The sequence below is a fragment of the Amblyomma maculatum genome, chromosome 8 (assembly GCF_055883805.1).
Source record: "Amblyomma maculatum isolate TAMU_Amacu chromosome 8, ASM5588380v1, whole genome shotgun sequence".
Lineage (NCBI taxonomy): Eukaryota > Metazoa > Arthropoda > Arachnida > Ixodida > Ixodidae > Amblyomma > Amblyomma maculatum.
This window is the reverse complement of record NC_139351.1, coordinates 80,791,338-80,816,931: the sequence shown is the minus strand read 5'-3', so window position 1 is coordinate 80,816,931 and position 25,594 is coordinate 80,791,338. Positions and strand designations below refer to the sequence as shown.

Here is a 25,594-nt window from a genome sequence, read left to right as displayed (position 1 = left end):
CTCCACGCGTGCTTTAACTTCATCGTGTGGATCAAACCTTCCCAGCGGTTTAACTCGCCATGAGGAGGTGGCACTGAGAAGAATCCACATGGGTGCTGCGTTAGCACCTGCTGTCAAATCTTCCTGGACCATCCAGACTCTCCCCTGAACTGCCCTCTCTGACCAGCACCTGCTACGAAGGCCATACTAGACCACTTCCTAACAACTTGTCATGGTCTTCGTGTGGCCCGCAAGGTACACCTTAGAAGACACGCTTACCCTACCAGACTGCCTGGCACAAGAGTATGGACACATGGGCCACACCACCGAGAGTTGTTGGCATTCTTTGGGGCTACAGGCCTGCATCAATATATTTAGATCCTTATGTTGAAAGCCATCATCATCATCATCAGCCTGATTATACCCACTGCAGGGCGAAGGCTTCTCCCATATTTCTCCACTTAACCCGGTTCTGTGCTAGCTGCATCCACTTGGCCCCTGCGAACTTAACCTCATCCGCCCACCTAACTTTTTGCCGCCCCCTGCTACGCTTTCCTTCACTTGGAATCCAATTTGTTACCCTCAGCGACCATCGGTTATCCTCTCTTCGCACTACATGTCCTGCCCATGTCCATTTCTTCTTAATTTCAACTATAATGTCGGTAACTTGAGTTATTTCTCTGACCCACTCTGCACGCTTTCTATCTCTTAATATTACCCCTACCATTTTTCATTCCATAGCCCTCTGGGTTGCCCTCAACTTAAGTAGAACTCTCTTGGTTAGCCTCCACGTTTCAGCCCCATAGGTGAGTACAGGCAAGATGCAACTGTTGTATACTTTCCTCTTGAGCGATACCGGTAAGCTGCTAGTCATAATATGCGAGTGCTTGCCAAATGCGCTCCATCGCAATCTTATTCTTCTCGTTATTACCTTTTCATGGTCCGGATCTGCGGTTACTACCTGCCCTAAGTAGACATATTCGCCTACTACTTCCAGTATTTCGCTACCTAATGTAAACTGCTGTTCCTTCCCGAGGCTGTTTAACATTACCTTAGTCTTCTGCATATTGATTTTCAAGCTTACCTTTCTACTTTTCCTGTCTAGGTCATCAATCATTATTTGCAGTTCATCCCCCGAGTTGCTTAGCAAGGCAATGCCATCAGCAAATCGCAGATTACTGAGGTATTCTCCATCTACCCTTATCCCTAACTGCTCCCATTCCAAGTCTCTGAATACTTCCTCTAAACAAGCTGTGAATAGTACTGGGGAGATTGTGTCTCCTTGCCTAACACCTTTCTTTATGGGAATTTTGTCACTTTCTTTATGCAGAACTATGGTTGCTGTGCAGCCACTATATATATCTTCGAGCACTTTCACGTACGGCTCGTCTACCCCCTGATTTCGCAATGCCTGCATCACCGCCGAGGTTTCAACTGTCAAATGCTTTTTCGTAATCAATGAATGCTATGTATAAGGGCTGGTTATATTCCGAGCATTTTTCTATCACCTGATTGATGGTATGGACATGATCGATAGTAGAGCACCGTTTCCGAAACCCTGCTTGATCTTTTGCTTGATTGCAGTCTAAGGTTGTCCTGATTCTATTAGCGATTAACTATTCTATTAGCGATCGAAAGCCATACTTGCACGATAAAAGAAATTATTACAGCGCCCATTGGCAGTTGCAGCCGCTGGGAGCTATTACATGTGGGTCCCCTTCCGCTTCATGTCACCCAGCTTCTGTGAGAGGTGCTTCCGCACCTGCTTCAGCCTCTTGCCTTTCTCCTCGCCTTCCACGTCACCCATGTAGATGTGGAAAAGTGCTGCACAGAAGAACAAAAGACATGGCACATTAGAACATAACTTATTGAGCAACTAGTTGCAAGAGTGATAAAGGCAAACTTTATCTGTCATGTAAAGGCGAGAAATAATCGATGTTTTCGCATTACCTGTGCAAATGATATCAAAATGGGCACTGAGGCTCATATCCAGTACACATGAAAATCAGCTCAAGCTTGTTTTGCTTATTTTTTCAAACATTAAAATGACACCAAAGAGATACGCCGAGAATGCTATTCTTAATTCAAGAATACAGAACAGCACAGGTGAGGGATGCTCAGCATTACCTTCAAATGAAGCGTGATTCAGTGTCCAGCTTAGTCCACACACGACCTGAACCCGTGTTTCATGCAATGCAGCACAGGGTCCAAAGGTGCTACTGAATGCCTTCTTTTGAAAAAAGGCCACATAGCCGGAGAGTCTGTGCCCGCAAAATGCTATTTATACCCACAAGAGGGCCGCCGCCCTCCGGTAAGGCTTATACTCTCAACTAGGTAGCTGGCAAATCGAGCAAACAAAAAACATAACCCAAAGGAAGATTCTCGTCAAAATATTTCATAACATATGCTGGACAAATTAAAAGGTGTACCCCATGACCATCAAAACGCATGCGCAGTTTTTATATACATATCGCACATCCCAGGCTAACACAGAAAGGATATACTGGTGCCACTGGCAGGAAACGTATTGCACCCAAATATCCACAAGGCTGTGCTCACACGCTTTGTGCAAACCTGATGTTATCGCCAACCTATAATGCAAGAAACGACGAGGTCGTAACCGTTTACATTAGCTCCTGCTGAATTTCACGATTTATGCAAGTGCAACATGCCTTTTATCAACTTGGAATAAAAAGCTGCCTTTCAAGAGCTTTACTTCTGAATATACTCTGAAAATATATACCGCAGCAAACCCACAAAATACAGAGCACCCAGCTGTCTTATGCGGAGCACTGAACTTACATCCTAGTTATGCAGCAAATCCACCAATCTTTTCTATGTACGGGCGTACCTATCCACTTTGTTTCCTTAAGTGATGCACTGAGTAAAATTCAGGACATTCCTCTCTGCCTTTTAGGGCATGACATGACAGCCTTCATGCTTCCTGTCTTGGCTTCCCTTGCATATCTTCATTTGCATATGTGCTTTCCAACTCATCAAATCACTAATTCATTAATCTGAACCTCTGCTATTCCAGAAAAACTCAACATACAGCAGCAAGCTAAAAGAATGTATTGAGAAACAAAGCTGGTATTGAGAAACGAAGCTCTATTTGAACCAAGCCTTGCAAATGTGCCTGTGTAGCCTAGGAGCCAAAGGGTTCTGAGTTTGATTCCCATCTCAAAGGAGCTACATGAGTTGGCTCCCCCTGCCAACTCAGCCATGCCATGTGGTCTTGTAATGCTACACAATTTATCGATAAATCAGTGCCCAGCCATGCCACCTGCAAGAGTTGTGCTCCGATTTTTTATTCACGATGACAGCGCTGGATTTTCTGCACAACAGGACTGTTGCGTTAAAAGGTCTGCATGCAGTGGCAATAGTCAGTTGTTCAATGTTTGACTGCATAGAGTCTAACCATATGACACCAAACAGTTACATGCGTCAGCATTGTTGCAGCCCCAATCTCAATCTTTGCTTCAATTGCCGACGCCTTTTTATTCTTTAGACATTACTGAAAGCAAATAGAAAAACTCACCTTTTAGTGCCGAGACCTTTTCTGGTGAAAGGGCAGGCTTCACTTCTGTCTTGCCAAGTGACCTCGACTTGTTTGACAGTACCCCAGTGACGCTGCGGCTCCTCATTTGGCCTGGCGTCCAGTAGAGGTGAGCCGCAGCACGACAGAACATTGAGTCAGTAGGCGATTTGAGAAGTATGTCCCACGCACTCTGGTCAATCCATGCATCTGCGCCTGCATGCACCTGCAGCGAATTCCCAGAATTTTACATCGGTGCACTAATAGAACTCACATTTCAAGTCCAAATGTTGAGAAACTGTAGAGAAAGCACAAATACATGCATACATACATTTTGCTTTGCAGTAAGCAGTATCTTAAATCATGACAATATTCAGAAAGGTGCAATAGTAGTATACTTTTTTTTTAGTAAAACAGAAATTTGAGCTAGTTGGTTCATCTTCGATAGTTTATCGGTGCTGCGACAGGGGACGAGGAACAAGAAGAGACAAGACAAGTGCTCGGGGCGAGTGCTTGTATTGTCGTCTCTTCTTGCTCCTTGTCCCCTGTCGCAGCGCCGGTAAAATATCGAAGTAGTATACTTGCTCTTGCTCTTTTCCATGTTCTCTATACACCGTGGTGCACTGGCTTCAAGTGCATGCTTTTTAGAGGCCAGTTTAGCCCTGAAACAATCCCAATCACGCAATCTGCTCCTGGAACTACAACAGTTTTGATTGATAAACACTTCATTGGTGAGGTACAAAGGCGAAGAGGCAACCACAGCCATGGTAACTGATTCACGAGGCAAACTCATATACGGACTAACTATACGAACCAAATGCATCCTCACAGCGGAAGAGGTGGCATTAGCCCTAGCAATCTCTGAAGCAAACCGAAGACAACACAGTTACTGGATAGTCTCGAACTTGTAAGCTGCCTGTCGAGCCTACCAAAACAACAGGATTAATCACATAGCAAACTACAACTACTACTGGTCGACAAGGAGTCTCTAAGAATGCCTGGCTGAGAAGCACTTGGTTACCGAATGGTAGGTGCTAACATTACGATGCAAGGATTGCAATTTCTTGGCTGTATGAAAAAGGTAGTTAAGCAATTTGGTGAAAATCAGAATGGCAGTAGCAGAGATGGTTGACAATCGGGGGTCGTGAGTGCACTGGCATGAACGGTTGTTGAGAAAGATAAGCTCAGATATCTAAAGCAGGAAAGAGAGGAAAAAGGTGCAGTGTTTGGAAATGATTTGATGAGGTTTAGGGTAGGTTATAAGGTATGCTGCACATGTGAACTCCAGAGACAAACAAACAGCAGAGTGTTTTTTTTTTGGTAAAAGATGTGAAGGCCGGGAAATTGGGCTAGCTGGGAGGCAAGAGGGCATAGCCAGACTGAACAGAGTAAGGGAGGGAACGCTCTTCATGGAGTGCCCCAAGAGAGTTCATAGAGGTAGGAAAAATGGGTATTTACTTGCAAGTGAGCTACTCAGAGAAGAAGAAAATGAGGTACAGTACATGCTGGAACCACAAGCAATAAAGTTCTGAAAAAAAAGGATATGCCAAACCTCCTTGAAGGTCTTGCAGATATCTACGGTTATCAGTGATCACAGCATGTACTTGAGTATGGGAAGGTAAAAGAAAGGTGTTCTGGAAAAGCAGGAACATGTCCTGAGAAGCTGATGAGCAAATGAGAAAAAAAGTCATCTTGATAAAATGAGAAATGCGAGTCTAAGCCATCTGCTCAAGGGTCTTACCAAAGCATGCCAGTGAGATTTCGAGGTTTTAAAGGGAAGGAGGTTTGCCTGGTTAAGAATCGTAGTATTGATGCATGACAGGGTGCCGGTGTCTCGGGTTTCACTGAAATAGGAACAAAAATCTTCAGGTGTGGTCAAGGTGGTTGCCGAATATAGCGTATGTAATGCTGTCCTCACCGAGAGCGGAACATAGCATTAGCAATCAGGGCCACTTCGAGCTCCCGCAGAGTGAAAGGGCAGTCTAGATCTAGATTAGGTTCACCCGTGTAGGCCAGACAGAAAACAGACCTTCCCATCGTCTCGGGTAGAACCTATAATGCTGTTTTGCCCACCAGCCCTGTCGAACTTGCAGCTGCCGTCTTCAGCTTCGATGTCCTCATCACCTGAGGATTTTTGTGCAAGATAAAAGAATTTTAGTAAACCTCAGCTGTAAAGTAAATGACAAGGCAAATTGACTACTGTTGCTTGACACACAGGCCTATCACATTTAACAAATAAGTTGGCCAATGATTATTGTACTCTCTAATGGGAACTTTTATGGTCTGCCCATTAGATCGACCATGCTTGTCCAACACTTAATTTCAACAAAAAATATACTGTCATCGAAATGTACCCTGAAGAACGTGTCTAAGGTAGCTCATTAAAAAAAGTAGTTTTCAGAAACAATTTCAAAACAAATTTGGTGGATAGGTCAGTTTTCAACAGTTTGCACAACCTTCACTTTGAAGCCTTGCAAAATGGAATTATTTGCACCCAGTTTTCCAGCTATATATATATATTGGTACTCTACATACTCCCAATGCGGTAACAGCTGTAAAAAAACAATGAAGCACAGCAGATTTTGAAAACTTTTCAAATTATGAAGGAGAATACAGTGAAAGCTTGTTAATTCAAATTTTCGGATAATTTGAACTAAACTACTTGGTCTGGCCAAGAACTATAGACATCCGTGTACAAAAAGCCTGTTCATTTAAAAGCGAGTCGGTTCTGCTACGGATAATTGAAACTTGCAATTAAATACTTAATTCGAGCCCTGTTAATTTGAAAATACAAATACTGTCAGCGCGGTCCCAGCTAATGCCCATGAATGGCTAGGCGCACCACAGATTACGTGAGAGAACTTTTTTTTCTTTGCGAGAGTCGTTCTTCCTTCCACCCACCAGTCGTCAACGGAAGCACATAACGCTGGCTTTGAGCATCGTTCACTTCAAAAGGTTTTGCTGGTTTCGCGCATTTAAATGATTGATTGTCAGCAGACGGTGCCAGCCCCAATCCAGCTCAGCATGGTAACACGAATGTACTGTTCTGAAAACGAGGCTTGCACAACTGGACAAGCACTTGCACTCTGCCAATCCTCCCCCCCCCCCCCCCCCCTGCCACTAGTGCTAACATCAAAAGGTAAATACACTATAATGTTACTGCTGAGCCCAATCTTTGCACACTGCCAAGAAATAAATGAGTTGTGGACCATGATAGCGCAAAACGGAGGGATGCGCTAATGACTAACGCCTTTTTTTTTTCCAATTCTTGGGCAACAATTGGGATGGGAGAATTCATTACACGAGTGGGTTGGTTATGCAGATAAATACGGTAAATTGACCATAATGCAAATGGTTCTTGTCTGTCTTTTTGAGGCCATTCGATAATTTGAACATCGGATAATCCAAACTTTTTTCCTAGTGCCGCAAAGTTTGAATTAGTGAGCTATTACCGCATCTCGAAAAATATAAAACTCAAAACTAGCAACTTCGTAATATGATTATAGGTCCTTTTGGTAATATCCACACTAAATTTTGACTGCCTGGCAAGCCTAGCTCAAGTTTAAGGGTGCATGTTCATTTGCAAGCAATACACAAGTTGCAAATTGTGAACGTTTACAAAAGTGGCCTATCTTTAATTTCTTGGAACGTGTTCAATCATGAGCTTTTGCATGTTGCGTTAGTTTTGTATTTCAGGGCATAAAATATTGGATATGACCCTGTTAGCAGTATTGCTCCTACAGATAGGCAGCTGGTTGGAAAGACAGAGTGAAAATTTTAAGCAACCAAAAAGTCGGTGAATAGAAAAGAACACCATTTGTTTTTGCATTAACAGGTTTGTAATCATATCTGCCCCTAAAAAGACTCAGCAATGTTTAATTACCTTCATCTGGGCTTTGCCATGACTTCCTGAATCTGCCATGCACACTTGATAGATCTGCCACAAATAATATTAAGAACTTGTGACTGCACGAATAAACTGAAGAATTGAAGAACTATTCACAGACTGAATGGTCACTTCAGTTGGGCATGAGCTTTCTACCTGCCACTCTGGCCATAGCAGCAATTCTGTTAATAAAGATATAGGCAAGAAACAAAAGGGCGTTCTGAAGTATCATTTCTGAAAGCTGGAAAGAAATTGAAGAAGGCCTTTCTTTTCTACAGGACTTTCAAAATTTGAAACACATTTTGTTTGCAATCAAGGGTATTTTCCAACATGGAGACTTACCTGGCACTCCAAAATCAGTATGGAACTCGCCAGCTAAAAAAAAAACTAGACTTGGACAGCACAGACTGGTATGTAGACACACACTGCGCCGGATCGGCTATGATTTTCATGGCCTGCTGCCATTACTAAGACGCACTCTTCAACAGGAGTGCACAGTCATTACAAACAGTAGACTTCCCTATCTCAAGCCAACACATCATGGCAGTGGAAAATCTGCACATACTAAGTGCCATGCTTTCTTTCCCCTAGAAATCTTGCCACAAGAATTTATTATCTACATGGATGCTGCCATGCTAGCTGTAGATGCAACTCAGCACATATACACAGCCTGGTTCAACCAAACTATTCGTGCACAGGACTACCAACATCACACCACCAACTTTATGTTCCAGAGTATGCAAACCAAACTGCAAGTGGTATCTCAATTCAGCCCTGATGCATGACAATGGTACATTCAAGCATTATCATCTATACAGACTTGCAAGTAACATACCGAACCAGTTCCAATGTACACTACAGCACTCACGCCACTTTCTAAGACTATGACTTACTGGGTCTCTGCAGATTCTAATATGCCAGGCAACAAGGAAGGTCTATCGACTAGCACGTGCATATCTACTCTTCATGCTAGCCAAGACCTAGCTCCTGCTTATTCACAAACAATATGCTGCCAAGCTCCTCGAGAAGCCGACCTTATATTTCAGCGCAAAATAAATTGCTCTCGCTGCTCTGGCACCTTGCAGCCACAGCAAACCCCTTTCACCTGACTTCTCACTTAAGCAGACCATTACATTTTGCAATATCAAGATGGTGATGCCGCTGACTCATCACCACCACCCCTTGCTACACCAGGGCTGACTGCTCTGCTCTGGGACTACCCCAGATGCACGCTCTCCAGCAACGCACCCTGAACACTTTACCGCTGGGACTTCGGCCAACCTCTCTCTGGTTCTGGGCACGTTCCCCTCTCCCTTACCAAACCAACTCGCTCCACAGCAGTGTCTGTAGGACGCAATACTATAAAATAATCATTTTAAATCAGTGATGCTCCCAGTATTTCTGTCAACCTTGCCAGAGGCTTCTTTAAAATGAGCTTCCTGAGATTGAGCCTGCCAGACTGTAATAGAGAAAGTGAACACCTAAGAGGGCTTGACTAATGCGTGGTGAATGCATGTAACAGTAATGACAATGCACATATTCCTTGGACCAGAGTTTCCTGCTTACAATGTTTGCTTGTCCAAGCCAGGATATTAGTAACAAGCCCTTAATTAGCCCGGCAATAGCGATCAAACACTGCATAACATGGAGCTTATCATAGGAGGTTTCTCCACTTAACAACCGTGTTAAGTGGAGAAATATGGGAGAGGCCTTCGCCCTGCAGTGGGTATAATCAGGCTGATGATGATGATGACTGCATAACAAGATTGCTCACCAAACATGTCTTGGCCATTGTTGCTGGCCACTGCATCAGTGCATGGCAATACTGGATGCACTGATGTCATTACTGCAGGCAGTGACGGCACTTCTGAATGCACTGCTGGCATCACTGCCTGCAGTGATGGCACTGCTGGAAGTATTGCTGGCATCACTGCAGGCACTGCTGGAGGCTGTGCTGTAAAATTGATACCCTGATTACACATTCACACACAAACGTGTACATTTAAACACAAATCCTTTAACTAGGACATGCCTTTTCTGCACTGTGTCTACACATCTTTTACGGCTATGAATTCAACAATAGGTTACACATCCTGTCCCAAGGCCACACAGACATGCTCTTACGGCATGGTTAAAGCAATGCTTTATACCTGCGTCGCGCCTGGTAACTTGGGCAACATATATGACACTCTTCCTCCCTAGCGTGCTCTCGTGGATAATGGCAAGACAGCAAATAATTAACATCTACCACCTACCAAGATAAATTATGACTAACTAGTGTTTTTACATGTCATGCTAGGTTTACCCACATTACACCTCCGCAACTGTTTTCCTTTTTCCAGCGTTTAAGCAATCAATTTTGAGTGGAAGCAGCACTATTACTAGAAACTGGCATGACTAGAAACTGCTTACCTGAATGATGTGGGACATTGTGAGTGGCTGCAGTCTTGGTCAAGGTGGCAGGTATCGCAGTCCGTTCTGCAACATTGATATGTTTAAACCTCAGATCAAACATTCATATGAGATCTGTAAAAAGCAATTGGTGTCTATATGTATGTCACGAAATCGGCGCACCTTTTTATTAAGGCAGCGTGACACCGCATTAAAGGTTCGACGTCTTTCAAGAAACGGCTTCCTCCCCACGCGAGGAGAGTGCGTGGCCTTGTACGCATCGGTGTCACCCTCTTTCTCATCACTCGGCGATGACGGTGACTCAACCCAGAATGTGCTCATCCTATGTAGATTTTTTGACGACACATAGCCAATGACGACACGCAGCTCAACGGGAGGAAAAGTGAACGCTTCAACAAGCAAAGTTAAGTGTGCTCGGAAGCCTCGCGTGCTGGAACAGACAGACGCGGCGCGCACTATTAATGGAGGTCACGTCGCTTGAGTCAATCAGTCAGTGTGAGCTAGTATTACGACGTGTTCGCAAGTGCTTCTCCTCAACTTCCGGGAATCACCCGCTGCTGGCAAGCCCACAGACCCGCAAGGGAGCGGCACTCGTCTTGCATGACGGCCACATCGTGACACTCAAGGCGTCGGGCTGCAACAGCGCCCGGTGAACAATTTGGTGTTTGTTTATTTGACTCTCGTGTATTCTGTATTGTAAAGCCTTTGTGTTATTAATACCTCTTTAGTTGCATGCTTAGTGTTGTTTTCTGCGAACCTCTCGTCTGTGCATTTTTAGTGTTCATGTGTATTCCTCTGTATTGCCTCTTGCAGTATATAAAGTTTTGTTACTTCTGACTCTGACCCTTACTCTGGCTTGAACCAGCGAAAGCTGGGCACCAAACGGCCATTCCCTTCTCTCACTACAAGGTACTTAAATTCCGGCTGAGCTTGCCACGCAAGTCGAGGGCATCTCCTTTACGACCGGGACAGCTACCCCCCTAAAGGTGTCTGGGAGTATGTGCACCATTAAGGATGCATCGTTAATAATATCTACCACATACTAATTTAATAAATCTTTTTGGAACGAAAGGCATGAAGTTAATGAGGCAAACATAGCTGTTAATATGAAAAGCAAGAGTTTATCACAAGAGTCTATTCTTTCTAAGGAACTACAGGCCTTGTTGAACTTCCTAGGCTACCCGTATTGCACAAAATTTTGCAATAGTCTTACACAAAGCATCTGAACTCTTAAGAAATTTGCTATGTAATTGGCCTTTACTGAAAAAAAAAAATATATTTCAAGCTTATTAGAAAAAAATCATGCTATAAGCAAGACCATTTGCTAAAGCAGCATTGATAAACTTAACCATGCACTTTCCTCACCTAGATCCCGCAGGTCATCATGCCTGGCTGCAGGAGTAGCTGGTGGTGCTGGGAGCATTGCTGTAAAAGTGACACATTTACATTCACTTTCATGCATCATAAATTACATTTGGATAGGACCCCTAAGAGGCAATGTATCCACACTGACATTGAGATACACATTGAATAATTTGGAGCACTACCCAGGTAGCCGCTTGGTGGCGAAACATGGTAATGCAATCAACAGTCAAACCTAGATTACAGCTGTGCTGCTCCTACTTGGGAAATGCTAGGGGCCTTCTCGGCATTGCAGAAGAAAGTGAGGGGTATGAGATGACATAACTCATGCTGCACTGCGTTTACAGCGAGTCACATTTTGGCTCGCGGACTGTGGCAAGTATGCAGCCTTCTCAGTAACGATGCTGTGCAAGGTCAGCCATCATGCCCCAAGACTCATTCAGTGTTAGTTATGCAAGCTTCATTACCCCTCACTTGCCTGTGTAACACCAAGAAATGGTAGTCTAGGTCTGCTTGGGAATGAGGCTTGAGGCTCACTTGTTAAGGAGGCCACGCATGCACAGATTGTGGCTGTATTTGTCTGCCGGTGGCCACCTGTGTGGTGCTCTGAACAAATTTGTGAGTGCCTGTACAGGCCAACAACGCTAACACAGGGGCCAGTATGTCGATCATATTTGGAGACTTGCGCAATTCTAGTTGCCCAAGGGGGCAGATAAAACACAACACACGACACAAGCGCAACACTTCTATCCATTCCATTGTGTAGCTAGTAGCATGTAATCCTGCAAATCTGTACTGGCCATTTCATCAATTAGATTAAGACAATAAAGGTGCCGTTTTAAGCACTACTGCTACCCAGCCACTGTACTATACCAGATAAGCAAAACAAACAGGATTCCAGATGCGTTCGTAAAGCTCACTTGCCTTTCTTTTTCTGAGCCCGTTCAGGGTGTGCTGCACTAACATGCACATCCATCGATGCTGCATATATCACCCTGCTTTCTGAAATTTTGACGTAAAAGGTCATGTTAGATGCTATGCATCTCAAAGGCAACATTTAGCACCACATTATAATAATCAACTTTGTTCTTTTCATAAAAAGACAAAGACCTCTCCTATTATCTATCGATCCTGCCTCGAGTTCGAACATGCCACTGCAGTCCCATTTTCCTTCACAATGTGCTTTAATGGAAAGTTAACTCCAGAACTCCAACTTATGTTGTCAGCATTATTAATACTAATACGTTTTCTCCCAGTACTCTTAAAGCATCCCATTATCTGCTTGCCAGCTGACTTGTCCATGCTTGCATGCAACCAGATTATACATTCACCAGATGAAAAAAATTTTCTGTGTTAGGCTCTTCTGCAGCTCAATGTTGAGTTAGCGAAGTTCTTTTATTTCATTTTTAATTCTTCACATTCAGCTGTGCAGCTGCTAGGTCCATTAGCAGCAGCATCTTTCTCTGCGAGCCATTGTTTAATTATTCTTAGCTCTTTGTGCAGCGTGCGCACCTCTTCTTCTAAGGCTGCACATCTGCACTTAGAGGTTTCCTCTTGTATGTTGTCCTCCATTTCATCCACAAGCTCCATCTCATGCTTCCGCTGCACCTCCTTGCGGAGCTTTTTAGTTGGCTGTGCTACCTGCAATCATATTGATCAGGAGTGCCCACATGCAGCTTAGAAATTCCACTGGAATGTATTCACATATTCCTGAGTTGGCTTCTTGAAAAAAAAACTGAAACCACCATGAGCCATAAGTATCCGTTGTGAACAAGTCATGATCTCATTCCATTTGTCATGCATGCATACCTTGAGCTAAATACAGCTTACATATGCCTCATAGAACAACCTAAGCAGCGAGTGCGACACTGCATCTACCATGGTATGGCATCTAGTGCTCCCTTCCTTTTCATTGATTTTTGGAAAGGGCTCATATCACTTAGCGTTATGCAGTTTATGAACAAAGTGTCATTTTAACTACTATTATAGCCAATAATTGTGAAAAAAAAGTGGTTTTCTGATAATTTTTAATATCAGCACTGCATTAGCTAGAGCATGGCCACTGGCAACAAGCAGTTTCAGGCAGCTGTTCTTGCCATTAAAAAATTGCTCAGTATGGTATCTAGAAAATTGCATCCTGTGCCAGAGACAACATAGGACTTGCTGTATTTGTCTACCTAAATATTGGCCCCATCTTTGTGCACTACAAAACCAGTGCAATGAAACAGTAGTAATCAGCCCAACTAGAAACAAATCTTTTCCTCAGTATTTCTCAAATGGGGCTCCGTGAAGAAATTGTCAGGGTCCGAGGTACCCATGCCCACAAAACAGAAAAAGGCTGCGTGAGAGCTCTAGCCTGGCTGGACAGTTTTGCAGGGTTAGTAGCTTTGACTAAATTTTGAATGAAGCCCTCTCACATAACTGTGGCACCACTCTGCATAAAATTGCAAGCCCCCCCCCTTCCTTTCTGGGAAATATACTGTACCTAACCCACAACTCTAAAAAAATCCCCAGAGTTGACCTTTCAGCATTTTAAAGATCTACAAATAAAGTCCGATTTAATAAGGGGGCCTGAATGTGCAGTAAAATTTGAATATGAACACCTGTGAATGCAAAACGAATAAACACAAGGCAAGACCTGCATTATGCCCCTAAGTATCAACTGTCATCTTTTAATAAACTACAACAATCTCATAATCTAACTATGACATAATGATAGGTTTCACAGTTAAAGGCTAACTATACTCAACACTCTCATTATAAAAGGCTAGTCAAGCCTATAATCAACCTCTATCAACACCTTGCTCAACACCTTTGGTTTTGCATGCACTGACATGCCAAAGAATTGACAAAAAAAGAAAACTCCAAACAGTGCTTGCCAGTGTTGCACCTGCATCTCTAGCAATCGGGCTGATCAAATATAAGAGCTCACAAACTCGTGTCTTCAGTTTAGATAAAAGCATGATGATGTCACATATGTTGGGAAGATTAATGTCGACCGATAAATAATTGCCCTTTGTGGCAGATGATAGATACCTATTACCAAAAAAAAAGGAGGACATCTTGTACAGTGACAGCTTATAAGGCCGAAATGGTCATACTTTAAACCAATTTTTTATACAGCAGGCTGATGTTTTCACACTTCTAAGAAAGTGCCACATCTTGTGAAAAAGAATCACTTTATGAAGTAGAGATATGTCATTTTTCCCCATTTAAGAAGCAGATCTGACATCTGTGCTTAGAGCTCACATCATCATACCTTTGAATCTGCATCCATCCCATCCCCCTTCTGCCACCATTTGGTCTCCAGCAACATAGACAGGACACTGGCATGGTAAGAAGAGTGCTGCTGTTTTGCAATCTAGCATTAGGATATGAAACAATTTGCAGTAAACAAGGTGCAGTTACCAACCTTTTCCTTTTCTCTGCTCGTCCTCTTCGTGCTGCTGGGTAGTACTGTCCTCCTGCGGCGTTTCTCTGCATGGTTCGCCAATTCCTCTTCCGTTTCTGCAATAGCAGAAATGTGGTTTAGGTAACCAAAGCAGGGCGATCAGCTACTGGAATTTCTTTCAAAACAGCTATGGCAAGAGGCACAACTTGGGGCTGCCACAGTCTACTTGACCTCGAATAGGCCAGCACGGTGTGCAGTGGTCTGCAATTGTGGTGCACGGAGTAGGGCCACGAAGTGCCCCCAACAGAGCTTGTGTGTAGTGCCACCTTATGTATGAAAGCTTCATGGCAAGCAGTGTAGCTAGCAAGTCATCGTTCATAATGAAGTAATAATGAAGTAATTACTCATTAATATCCAACAATGTGCAGCCACATGACTAGTACAAAGGACACCTTTCCAGCGTCCATACAAAAATTGCAAAATCTCTCCTGTTTCAAGGGTTGAACTTGTGACCATGCTTAACTGGGACCATCACTACTATTCGAGTTTACCAGGACAGCTAGCACAAGGTAAGGACGATCAAATTGGTCAACTCATGGCAAATTGGTCAATTTGCTCTTGCCCTACCATATGGTATCCATTATGCTTAGCTCAGTAAGTAGAGTGACTGCCCCAGTCAGGTAGTGCGAGTTCAAACGCTGAACCAGATTGCACTTCCCTTCTAATATGTTAGAATGTTTCTGTGAAAGCTGTATACTTTTCCCTTGTAGCTGTAATGGCTCCACTTGTGTCAATACTAATGAATAAGTACTCTCTTACCACAAATGTTTAACTTGGGGAACTCCCCTAAACATTGGAGCGGCCACTCAGGATCTACAATCAGTTTGGAGTGTTTCAATGGGGAATAGCTTTCACACTTGCTGACATGAATTTCCACCTCAAACGCAAAAGTAACAAGCCCTCAAGGCTCTATTGCCAAATCCAAATTATATAAGTCTAAAATACCTGAAAACCTGGAGGCAGTAGAGGCAGCGTATGTGTGCCTGCGAAACACAAAAATACACTTATCTAGAAGTGTTTAAGCGTACGGATATGACGTCGGCAGTTACCAAGCAAATGTTGCAGTCGGTAGTTTTTTGTGTGTTCAAGAACTCCTCATCCCACAGTCGGCACCAAAATGCCAAAGCCAATGGTCTAGCTCAGATAATGTATGTATTCATGTCACAGGTTGGCACGTGCACTGACTCATGAGTCCACATGTAGTTGTGAGTGTAAGTTCGAATGAGTTGATATCACTGTAGTGGTTACTGTAAATCTGAGTGGGCATGAGAGCAAGTGGTCATGAGTATAATTAAGTGAATTGCCCTATATGGTGTCGACCATATGCTTCAAGTTACACATGTGCTGGAAAAAACTAAGACATGGAATTCACAGGCAACAGCATTGTCAAGAATGATATGACATGAGCTGTGGTATATATAGCTTTATAGATATGTTGCCCTTCATGCACGAGTACACATTTTGCAAATAGAAGACTGCAGAATTTGCACTGTGTTACAGAATTTGAAGTCTACCCGTGGTTTGTTATTGCTGGCTAATTAGTCTTTCTTTAACGCCAGATTGTTTACTGAAGTTCATATAGGCAATACATGCGTACGCATGCAGTTTTGATCAGGTTCATATATGAGCTATTTCGCTGCAGCTAGCTCGATCACTTCCCAATCTCAGCTATGTATGTACTCGTGACAGCATCAAGCATGCCCCAATGGAAATCTCTCGACGGCACATATATATGCACAATTACGAGACGAACTGCACAGTTTGTATAAAAGAAAGTAAGGGATCTATCCACTCGCGCGCAACACCCAGGTTACTTCACATGCGATGAAATGCACCGTGAGTCGCGCATCACATCGGCTGTGCACGTCACTTCACCAGAGCTCACTATGGCAACCTAAATTGTACAAGTCATAATGCGCGCGCGCGGTAAATAGTGTATACGTATAACACTCACCGGTCAGATGCAGAATTCTCGCGTCGTAATACCCTCCTTGGGTGGTGTCGTCACCATGCCAGTAGGCCTGATAGGCTTTTGCCGCATCAAAATCGGCCACATTGTTCGGAGAAAAGTGCTCGATATCAGTATGCTGAACTACAGCTACCGTTAAGTCGCACCGGTATTCGACCAAACAATACATGTCGATCTTGCTGATGGCCTTAAAGCGTGTAGAAACACCGAAAGCAGTACAAGCGAAGAAACAAACAAAGACGGGCAGAGTGAGCAGCGAGCAACGAAGAGCGGGCAGAGGACTCAGAGAAGCGAACACGCCCATCTTAGGGCCGTTAGCACCGTTAGAGGCAGGGCTGGGCGGGGACGGTGTGGTGCATTCCTGTCGTGCAGCTTGCGCTAGCAGACGACGCTGCTAACACAGCAATACGTGCTACTCCTGCAATGATGAACAGCAAGACTCTACGAATAAAAAAAATGCGTGCGGTCGGCCTTATTATCCCGATGGCCTGTTTCATCCTGCGGGCTGTAAGTGAGCTTCGCGCTGCTCATGCTGAGACACTCGGCGCACGCAGCGCACGTTCCACTGATGTGCGCGCGTCATCGTGTCTGACGCCACTTCCTATGCTCCAGCGCAGAGGCTGTGTTTCATGTGTCTCAGCCGAAGACACCGAACCAACCTAACTTCCTTCATACTTCCGTTAGCTTCTTTTATCCTTCCGTTAGCCAAACACCGCATCGATCCTTTTGTCCTCTTGCGATATTTATAGCTGCTGAGAGATAGCCTTTTCATTCTCAGTGGAACCGTGTCTACGGTAAAAGTGCGCGAAAGGCTGGCGCTCTGTACGCGGTGGACTCGCTTTATTTTGCGATGACAGGAAAGCGGTGACAGCGTTACAGGCACTATCTCGAACCGGGAACAAGTGTTGAAGTCCCTAGACAGACTGTCGCCAATGCAAGCAAAAGAGCCAAAAAGACTTCAGCTGTTGTTCAGGTAGGTGTGCTTATCCTGTTAATGATGTAAGATCTCAGCAAGATTTTTTTTCCCTTGGAGTTACAGTTTAAACACATGGATTGACATCGCAATTACTGCAGAGGCACCGATTTAATGTATAAGCGGGCACGGTGAGGCCGCCACCCTTACAAATGTCCCAATTTTAGATCCAGGTTGCAGTTTATTTTTCTGGGCAATAAAATGCATGAAATGTGTGGTTGCTGTAATTCGCTGCAAAGAATGGAAATTGCAATGCTTATGGCGGCAAGCTGCATTATTTTTATTTTCATTTGCAGGACAACCAGCATGCAGGTACAGATGAATCCGCAAGTGTTCATGCAGAGGAGGTCCTGGTTCATGTCACTGAAGGCTCAAGTCCAAGTAGTACAGAGGCAACACAAGGTGATGCTGAAATGCAGCCTGCGTATGCAGATGACACTGCCGACTCTGACAGTAGTGACCATGAGTCTCAAGCACACTACAACTCTGACGAAGAGTCTGCGGCATGCAATGCCAATGAAAGCATGGAACAGGATGATGAGAATGTTGAAGATGAAGCTGAACAGCAAGACTTTGTAATGATTTCGACACCTACATTGGGAACCTTTCAAAGGAAACATTGCCACATCAGCCAACTACTAAAGCACAAGCACTGCTGTTGATTTTGTCTTATATTGTCATGGCAGGGTTTACTTGGTCGCAAGTAAAAGGTCTTCTCATACTTCTGAATGCCCTCTTTGAAAAAGAAGTTGTGCCACCTACCCCGTATATGCTGAGGAAGTTATGGAAAGACAAAAAAAAGGCACTGAGGCTACACTTATTCTGTCAGCACTGCCATGAGTATGATGGAAGCACTCATGAAATGTCCAGCAGCAGTGAGGTCACTTGTGGCAACTGTCACATCAAAACTACTGTAAAAAATTTAATAGGAGTTGGAAGCTTTTTTGTGATTTTCGACCTCAAGCAACAGTTATCAGATTTGATCAGGCGTTCTTGCTCAGTTCTTTTTAAAAATCTTCAGAATTTGTCTACAGTTATCCGGGAGCCAGGAATATACAGAGATATTACTGATGGTGACCTGTACAGGAGTATTCGCCGTCAGCTCAGCATGACATGGAGTAACATCACTCTTATGTTCAACACTGATGGAGCACCTGTTTTTGAGTCATCAAAAAGCTCCATCTGGCCCATTCAAGTGATGGTGAATGAGCTCCTCTTCGAGCTTCGGTGGCGAAATGTGACCCTCACTTTGGTTCACAAAGGAACATCCACCAATGCACATTTTTATGCTGAAGTTTGTTGAGGAACTGCAAAATATTGGCACAATTGTGTGATCCCATACAGGCACCATCGTAAAGTCTTCAGTCCATGCGATTCTGTGCTGTGTGGATTCACAGGCAAGGGCATCCATCCTCAACATGAAACAATTTAACGATTATTATGGGTGCAGCTGGTGCCTTGAGGAAGGTACATGTGTCGATGGTAAGTTTCATTGATTATTATACTTCATAAGGGCATTTCATTTCCAATGGGTCCACAGTAATAACAACAATTTGGTGTCATAATGACACTATGAAGCTGCAAACTTATTGGTAAGCAAAAGCAACACAGCAATAAACACTGATATACCAAATAAACCAACCAAATGTATGCCTGCCTACTAACTGTTAGGTACATATAAGTGCAGGAAGTTTATTTTAATTGCATGCTTTTTGAACATAATCAGATGGTGAGGATGAAATCGACGGTTGAAGAGTCAAAATGCACTGCTATATTTCAGGAGTGAAAATCGTAATTTTGCTGTAGACTGGGCTAGTTGGTGTTGCTTCATAATGGTGGTTTAACAGCGCAGAACAGACACAGACCAAGAAAGAGACAAGCACACGAACCAGCACTAATTTTGCTGCCATTTTCCGAACACTTGTAAAGATTGGAGCCGTGCCTGCTGAAAGATGAACATTTATTGCTACCTTTCTGTGAGGACATAGCAGTCTGCTTAAAATGACCATTAGCCATGCAGTTTCATGTCTTGCGTTTGGTAGTACAACTGGCTGTACCTGGCATGGCACTCTGCTTCCATCAATGCGGACAAAATTCTCGCATAGTATTCCAAAGTGCAGCTCTCATGGGCCTGTTGCTGTGTTGTGTTGATGGTGAAGGGATAATAGTCACAGTGCATGCGGAGGAAACCACAGGAGTAGGGTGCAATGTTAGCATAGGAAAAAAATCGGGGCATTGCATGAGTAGGCAAGAGCAGTGGCGACTCCTAGTTCCCTTGTGTGCAGCCAAAGCCATGACTCAGCATGTTTTGTCTATAGCATTTATGGTTTAAACACAACACTTGAGCTCAAATATCACATTGTGGAGAAGCATAGTCATTGACTAGTGTTTTTTTTATTACCTTTATCTTTATTGTGCTGCTCTGGGATGTTTTAACAATTTTAGTGATAGGTTCTGTGTTAAAGGTTTTTAGTTTAGGGGAAGCCATAGAATGTGCATTTGTATTACCTTGTTGAACGGCTGTTTTTGATATTTGACCATACGAAACCATCCAGAGGCAATAAAATTTTAGCTTGCAATCTGGTCTGATGCTTAGCTTAAAATTTTACTTTTGTAACCCCAAAATCTTCAATGGTGGCCTACTTTGTATCATGAGGAATGCTGCATGGCGGTTAGTGCAGACTTGGGTTGTATCTGACTGTAGTAGATGGTGATGTAGCATGTTTTCAATTTTTACAGGCACAGTCAAGTACCTTTACAATAGCCAGCTAGCCTGTGAACGCACGCATAGGGGTGTGCTTCAAGCAATGCGAAATGCAGCACAGTCTGAAGACACCTTTGAAGACTTCAAGGGGCCATCCCCAGTGTTTAAACTGAAAGGCCTTGACCTCGTATGGGGTCTACCTCCAGACTATATGCACTGTGTATTGGAGGGCGTTACAAAACAGCTGGCTGACCTGTGGCTGTCAGTTACAGGATCGCAGTTCTACATCGGGTGACACATCAGACTTTTGGACTCTAGACTACGTGCCATTAAGCCTCCCATAACCTTTTCAAGAACCGGACGACCCCTCTCGGAGCGTGCATATTGGAAGGCAACTGAGTGGCGGTACTGGCTCTTGTTTTATAGTGTCCCTTGCCTATCAGGGCTCCTTCCTCGGGCCTACCTTGTGCATTTTGGACTCCTTGTGAAGGCAGTGTTTTTGTTGCTGAAGGACATTGTGAGTGAAAGTGACATTTGTGCAGCTGAAAAATTATTGTTCTCGTTTGTGCAACAGATGGCTCGGCTGTACAGTCAAACAGCGATGACGTTCAATGTTCACCAGCTGCTACATCTGCCTAAGGCAACGCGCATGTTTGTCCCACTGTGGGGCACATCAACTTTTCCTTTTGAGGATGGAGTTGGCCGTGCACTGCGGCTTGTGTCAGCAGCCAAGCTTGTTCCTATTCAGGTGGCTGAACGATGCATTATGAATCAAACATGTCGAGATTTGGAAAGCCAGTTGGAACTTCCTGCTCATTTGGCTTGCGCCAAGAAAAATATTGGGGCTCAGTGTAAAAGGACCTATCAGACATGTGCTCTCGGTATACCGCATTCTATTTGTTTTTCTGAACACCTTGGAAATATTTTCAACTTAAAATTTGGCTGTATACCACAAATGTCAAGGTACTTTCGCGCTCAAATTGGCAGCATTATTGTGCACAGTTCAGATTATTCGACACCTAAGAAGACCTGCTCATGCTATATAAAAATGATAGATGGTTTTTATTGTTGTATACTTGGAATTTATGTAAATGGAGGCTCTGTGTATTTACACACTCAAAGATTACTTGCCACACCACTAGTGTTTGATGTGCCTGATATTGTGCAATGTCAACATTCACCTGCTGCTGAAAATAATTCTCTGTATTGTTCTGATGATGTGGCTGTGCAGTGTGTTTTTTTATGTGGATAATGTTTCGTACTTGTGTGAGGTGCCTAATCAGAAAGAAAGGGACTGATACTGGAGTAATGCATATTTTGTTTATTTTATGGGGTTTGCTGTGCCAAAGTGACCTGGGATATCAGGTGTGAAAGAAGTGAACAAGGGTTTATGGGGAGTCTCAGTTTGCAAGCCGAGCCAAGGTTTCAACAGGGTGTTGACAAGTTCCCTTGTCGAAACTCGAAACATGGCATGGCTTGTCAACTGAAGCTCCCCATCAATCTGTGTTCATTTCTGTTTTGTACTGTATAGCCATCTTCCTCTTGTTCTACCTTGAGATATGAGAGACGTTTAGTCTGGTCTGTGGGGTTTAACGTCTCAAAGCGACTCAGGCTATGAGAGATGACGTAGTGGAGGGCTCAGGAAATTTAGACCACCTGGGATTCGTTAGCATGCCCTGACATCGCACAGCACACAGGCACCTTGCTTTTTCACCTCCATCGAAAAGCGGCCACTGCGGCCGGGCCAGCATCCTTGGGCACAGTAGTTGAGCACCCTAACCACTGCACCACCACGGCGGGATAGGATATGAAAGACATTGTAGTTGTGGGCTGCAGATATTTTCGATCAAATGGGAATTTGTAACATGTGCTGGAGTTGCACAATTCATGAGTTCAAATAATGTAAAAATGCTGTTGTGCCCATAGGCTGACATGAAATTCTCTGACGAAACTTAAATGACATGCCTTTTTGCATTCTCATAGGATGATTATGCTTTTCTCTTGTTTCTTTAGTGTTTGAAATGTTTGCTGCATTTAGTATAATGCTAGTTGTAGTAGTAGTATAAAACATTTATTTGGGCTACATGAGTTAAGTGGTGGAGTGTGGGGTTGGTCGGGTCCTCAGTCCAGGACTCCGCTGACTGCTGCCGCTGCCCAAGCTCTCGCTAGCAAGATTCTTTGTGTCGCTAGGTCGGAGCTATACAGGGCCACCTCCTAATCTGCCCACGTTGGGTTTTCTTTGCGAGGTATGGCTTGGTTTTCTTGGCAAGCCCATACCATATGGTAAAGGTCTGCTTTCTGGCCGCAAAATGTGCATTCAAGTGACAAAGTACCCGGACTAATTTTGTGCAGTCTAGCTGGGCTATTTTAGGACGTTTGTAAATTCCTTAGGTGACACTCCTCTGATTTATCGAGTCCTTTAGCAGGTGCTGGGCATGTTTGGCTCGCTAAGTGGACATGTTGCAGTATTTTCATATGTGGTCATGTGGGTGGAGTGATGAGGGATCTCGTGAGAGGAATGCTCGGGCTGTGGCATGTGCACACTCGTTTCCCTGTACCCCTTGTTGACCAGGTACCCATATTAACTAATACTTTGTCTCAGGCCTGGTGTTTGGCTCGAGATAGAATTTCACAGGCCATGGGAGCAACCTGGCCTTACATGTGGTTTCTGTAGGTTGTTTTGGAGTCTGTGACGATGTATATAGAATTGGTATGTTTTGCAGCTAATGCAATCACTATATCCTCCATTTGTGTGACGTCTGAATTTCTAGCCGTCGGCCCCACTGCCGTATGACCTAGACAAATGACGGCTGGTGTTGTTATGCCTTCGCAGGGATCCGCAGCATTCACATTTGTCCTTAGAGTAGTTCGTATCCATCGTCCCAGCTCAAGATTTGCGTCGTGCCTCGTGATATTAGGGATGAATATTGTGTGGTAGGGGCATGGCGTGGAGTTTTTCCCTCCATTCATATGGTATGTCCTGTCTCTACTGCATGGTGCAAGGAAGGCTAATGCTGAGCTGTTCAAGTACTTGCAGTCCAGTGGCGGTACCAGAGAGACGGAATGTTACAAGATGAGTTTGTTGATGGTATTGTCCACGCAAAATTTAAGGATCCGGTCGCTAGATGCAGTGAGAGGTAGCCCTAGTCCGCCCACTTGTAGGCAATGCAAAGTATAGCGTCGAGTTACTTGAGGTCGTTCTTTCGTAGCTTGAGGTATGGGGTTACGCGTAGCTTATGCGGCTGATGACAAAGGCCTGGATTAGTTCAGCATGTCATGTACCATTCTTCTTGGTTGTATTATGTGAGAGCATTCTGCTGGTTTGTTCACATGTTGTCCGAAGCTTAGCGATACTGTCACGTTGATCCCTTTGTTGCTAATGTACAGGCTGAGGATGTGAATGATGTTTGCTTAAGGAATGGGTGTATCGTGGATCGTAATTTGGATCGGTTCGTTGCTGCCACGGGGGTGCATGACTAGATGTTTTGACTTAAGTAAAAAAATGAACAAGTGAAAAAGAAGAGCAGGTAATTCCGCAGTCGGTGACACAGTTTTGCACAGTGTTGATGGCCTTCTGGAGGGCATCCTCGACCTGTGCCACATTACCTCTTGGTGCCAGATGGTGATGTCATCTGCATGCAGGGCATGGTGTATGCCTTCTATGGCGTTGAGTCGGTCCGGTACATGCAAAAGGGCCAGGTTAAAAAGAAGCGGCGAGAGCACTGCTTTTTGGGGTGTACCCTTAATGTCCATGTGGATATGAATGAGGTTGGATCTTGTATCTTAGATCTTGTATATTTGACTATTTTCCTGGAATTCCTTCACGTAGTTGTAGGTGCAGACTCCAAAGTGCATGCTTTGAAGGTTGTCCAAGATTTTGGAGTGTCTGACATTGCGGAATGATCCCTTTAGGTCGAGTGCCAATATGGTGGGAAAGCCTCGTTTACGGGCTGAGTCAACGACCTCATGTTTGAGCTGCAGGGGACATCTTGAGTTGATAGGTGGCTTCGGAAACCAAACATACTGTGGTGCAGTAAGTTGTCTTCAAAGTAGCTAGGGAAGCGGAGTTGTACTGCTTTCTCCATTGGCTTGGCCATGCACGATGTGAGGGATATCGGGCGGAGATTAAAGATTATGATTTCCTTCTCGTGTTTGGGTATGAAGCTCACGTCTGCGGTTTTCCATTCATGCGGTAGCGTCCTGCACTGCAGTGCATTGAAATGCATAGTATGCATTACATATTGTCATAATTTGTTTTTATTTTTTATGTTTATTTCAGCCATTTATTACACCTTCTGCTTTGTTGTTGTGGTCCAGCATATGTAATAAATCAGATTGCTGTATGTGACAACCTCAAACTGACATTTCTTTATGCTGTGTATGCTACAGGGGTGTGTTCTTGTAAGGAAAGCTTAACTTCTGCTGTGAAATAAATTCTTGCCTTAACCCCTATGGTGATACAACTAAATGCTGGAGCAAATGCCTCTTAACGGAGGTCTACCAGCCTGTCAGTGATGACTAGTTATCGTGACAATATAGTTAATACTTTTTTGAATTGTTTAGATATAGTGCTGCACATATCACAGGCTGGAAAGTAAGTGCAAAAATATCCACCATGGATTAACCCAGCATCATGAAAATTGGTGGTAGGGGACCTCCTTCAACAGACATGGATTACTTTTTTATTGAAAGTGCCTTAAACGCTGCTCTTCCGAATATTCAGTAAGGTAGTAGCAACATCATAGGTATACAGGGACTTGAGTATTTGGGGGCTGGGATTAAAAAAATTTCAATGCAAAATCTACTACCCCATTCCAGCTGAAATAACGTTCACAAAGTATCAAAATATCGTCTACGTTATCTGATAAGTGATTGAACATTGTTACTTGCCTAGATTTTCCGAAATCGAGGAAAAACTGCTCTCGGTGGCGTGCACAATTTTCGCAGAAGAGAGTCGAAAAGTTATTTTGACATGGTGCGTCATCTGTCGAGCAGCGAGGCAAGCTCCATCCCGGCCGTTGGCGAGCTTGGTGGCCTTGTGGTACAGCATCCGCCTCGCATTCGGGAGGTACGGGGTTCGATCCCCAGTACCGCCGGGTACCCACCGGTTTCCAATGGGTACAAGATTTCCCCCGGCCTGGTGCTCGGCTCTTCTGGGGTGAAATGCTTGGGAAAGGGGGCCATGAACCAAAAACGTTGGTTCAAGAAAAAAAAAGGGCCACATAATGGGCTGTTGCCGCGCAAGGCGGACTTATTGTTGTCCGATGGCGGAAGGAATCACTGCCACATCGGCGCAACTATTTGGGTCTCGGCTGCGGGAGGT

General features: G+C 44.1%; 2 protein-coding genes and 1 pseudogene across 2 annotated transcripts in view; 2 read left to right on the top strand and 1 right to left on the bottom strand.

Moving 5' to 3' along the window:
• LOC146181587 (tRNA (cytidine(32)/guanosine(34)-2'-O)-methyltransferase-like) overlaps positions 1 to 25,594 on the top strand; it is a 308,502-nt gene that overhangs the window by 199,753 nt on the left and 83,155 nt on the right. The window lies entirely within an intron of this gene.
• Positions 1,682 to 9,244, bottom strand: LOC146181592 (BEN domain-containing protein 5-like). Its single transcript, XM_084577722.1, has 4 exons — positions 9,175 to 9,244; positions 5,544 to 5,638; positions 3,518 to 3,740; positions 1,682 to 1,803 (listed from the first exon to the last, which is right to left on the bottom strand). The coding sequence occupies exons 1-4, from the start codon at positions 9,242 to 9,244 to the stop codon at positions 1,682 to 1,684; spliced, it is 510 nt and encodes a 169-aa protein (XP_084433848.1).
• LOC146181591 (uncharacterized) lies at positions 17,078 to 21,814 on the top strand (annotated as a pseudogene).

What these genes read in the sequence shown, in the direction of transcription:
- LOC146181592 (XM_084577722.1), bottom strand. Translation starts at nt 9,244, where the DNA reads ATGACATCAGTGCATCCAGTATTGCCATGCACTGATGCAGTGGCCAGC. An exon ending in CAATGGCCAAGACATGTTTG is followed by an intron (nt 5,639 to 9,174) that starts GTGAGCAATCTT and finishes AAAAATCCTCAG; the next exon opens with GTGATGAGGACATCGAAGCT. An exon ending in AAAGGTCTCGGCACTAAAAG is followed by an intron (nt 1,804 to 3,517) that starts GTGAGTTTTTCT and finishes TCTTCTGTGCAG; the next exon opens with CACTTTTCCACATCTACATG.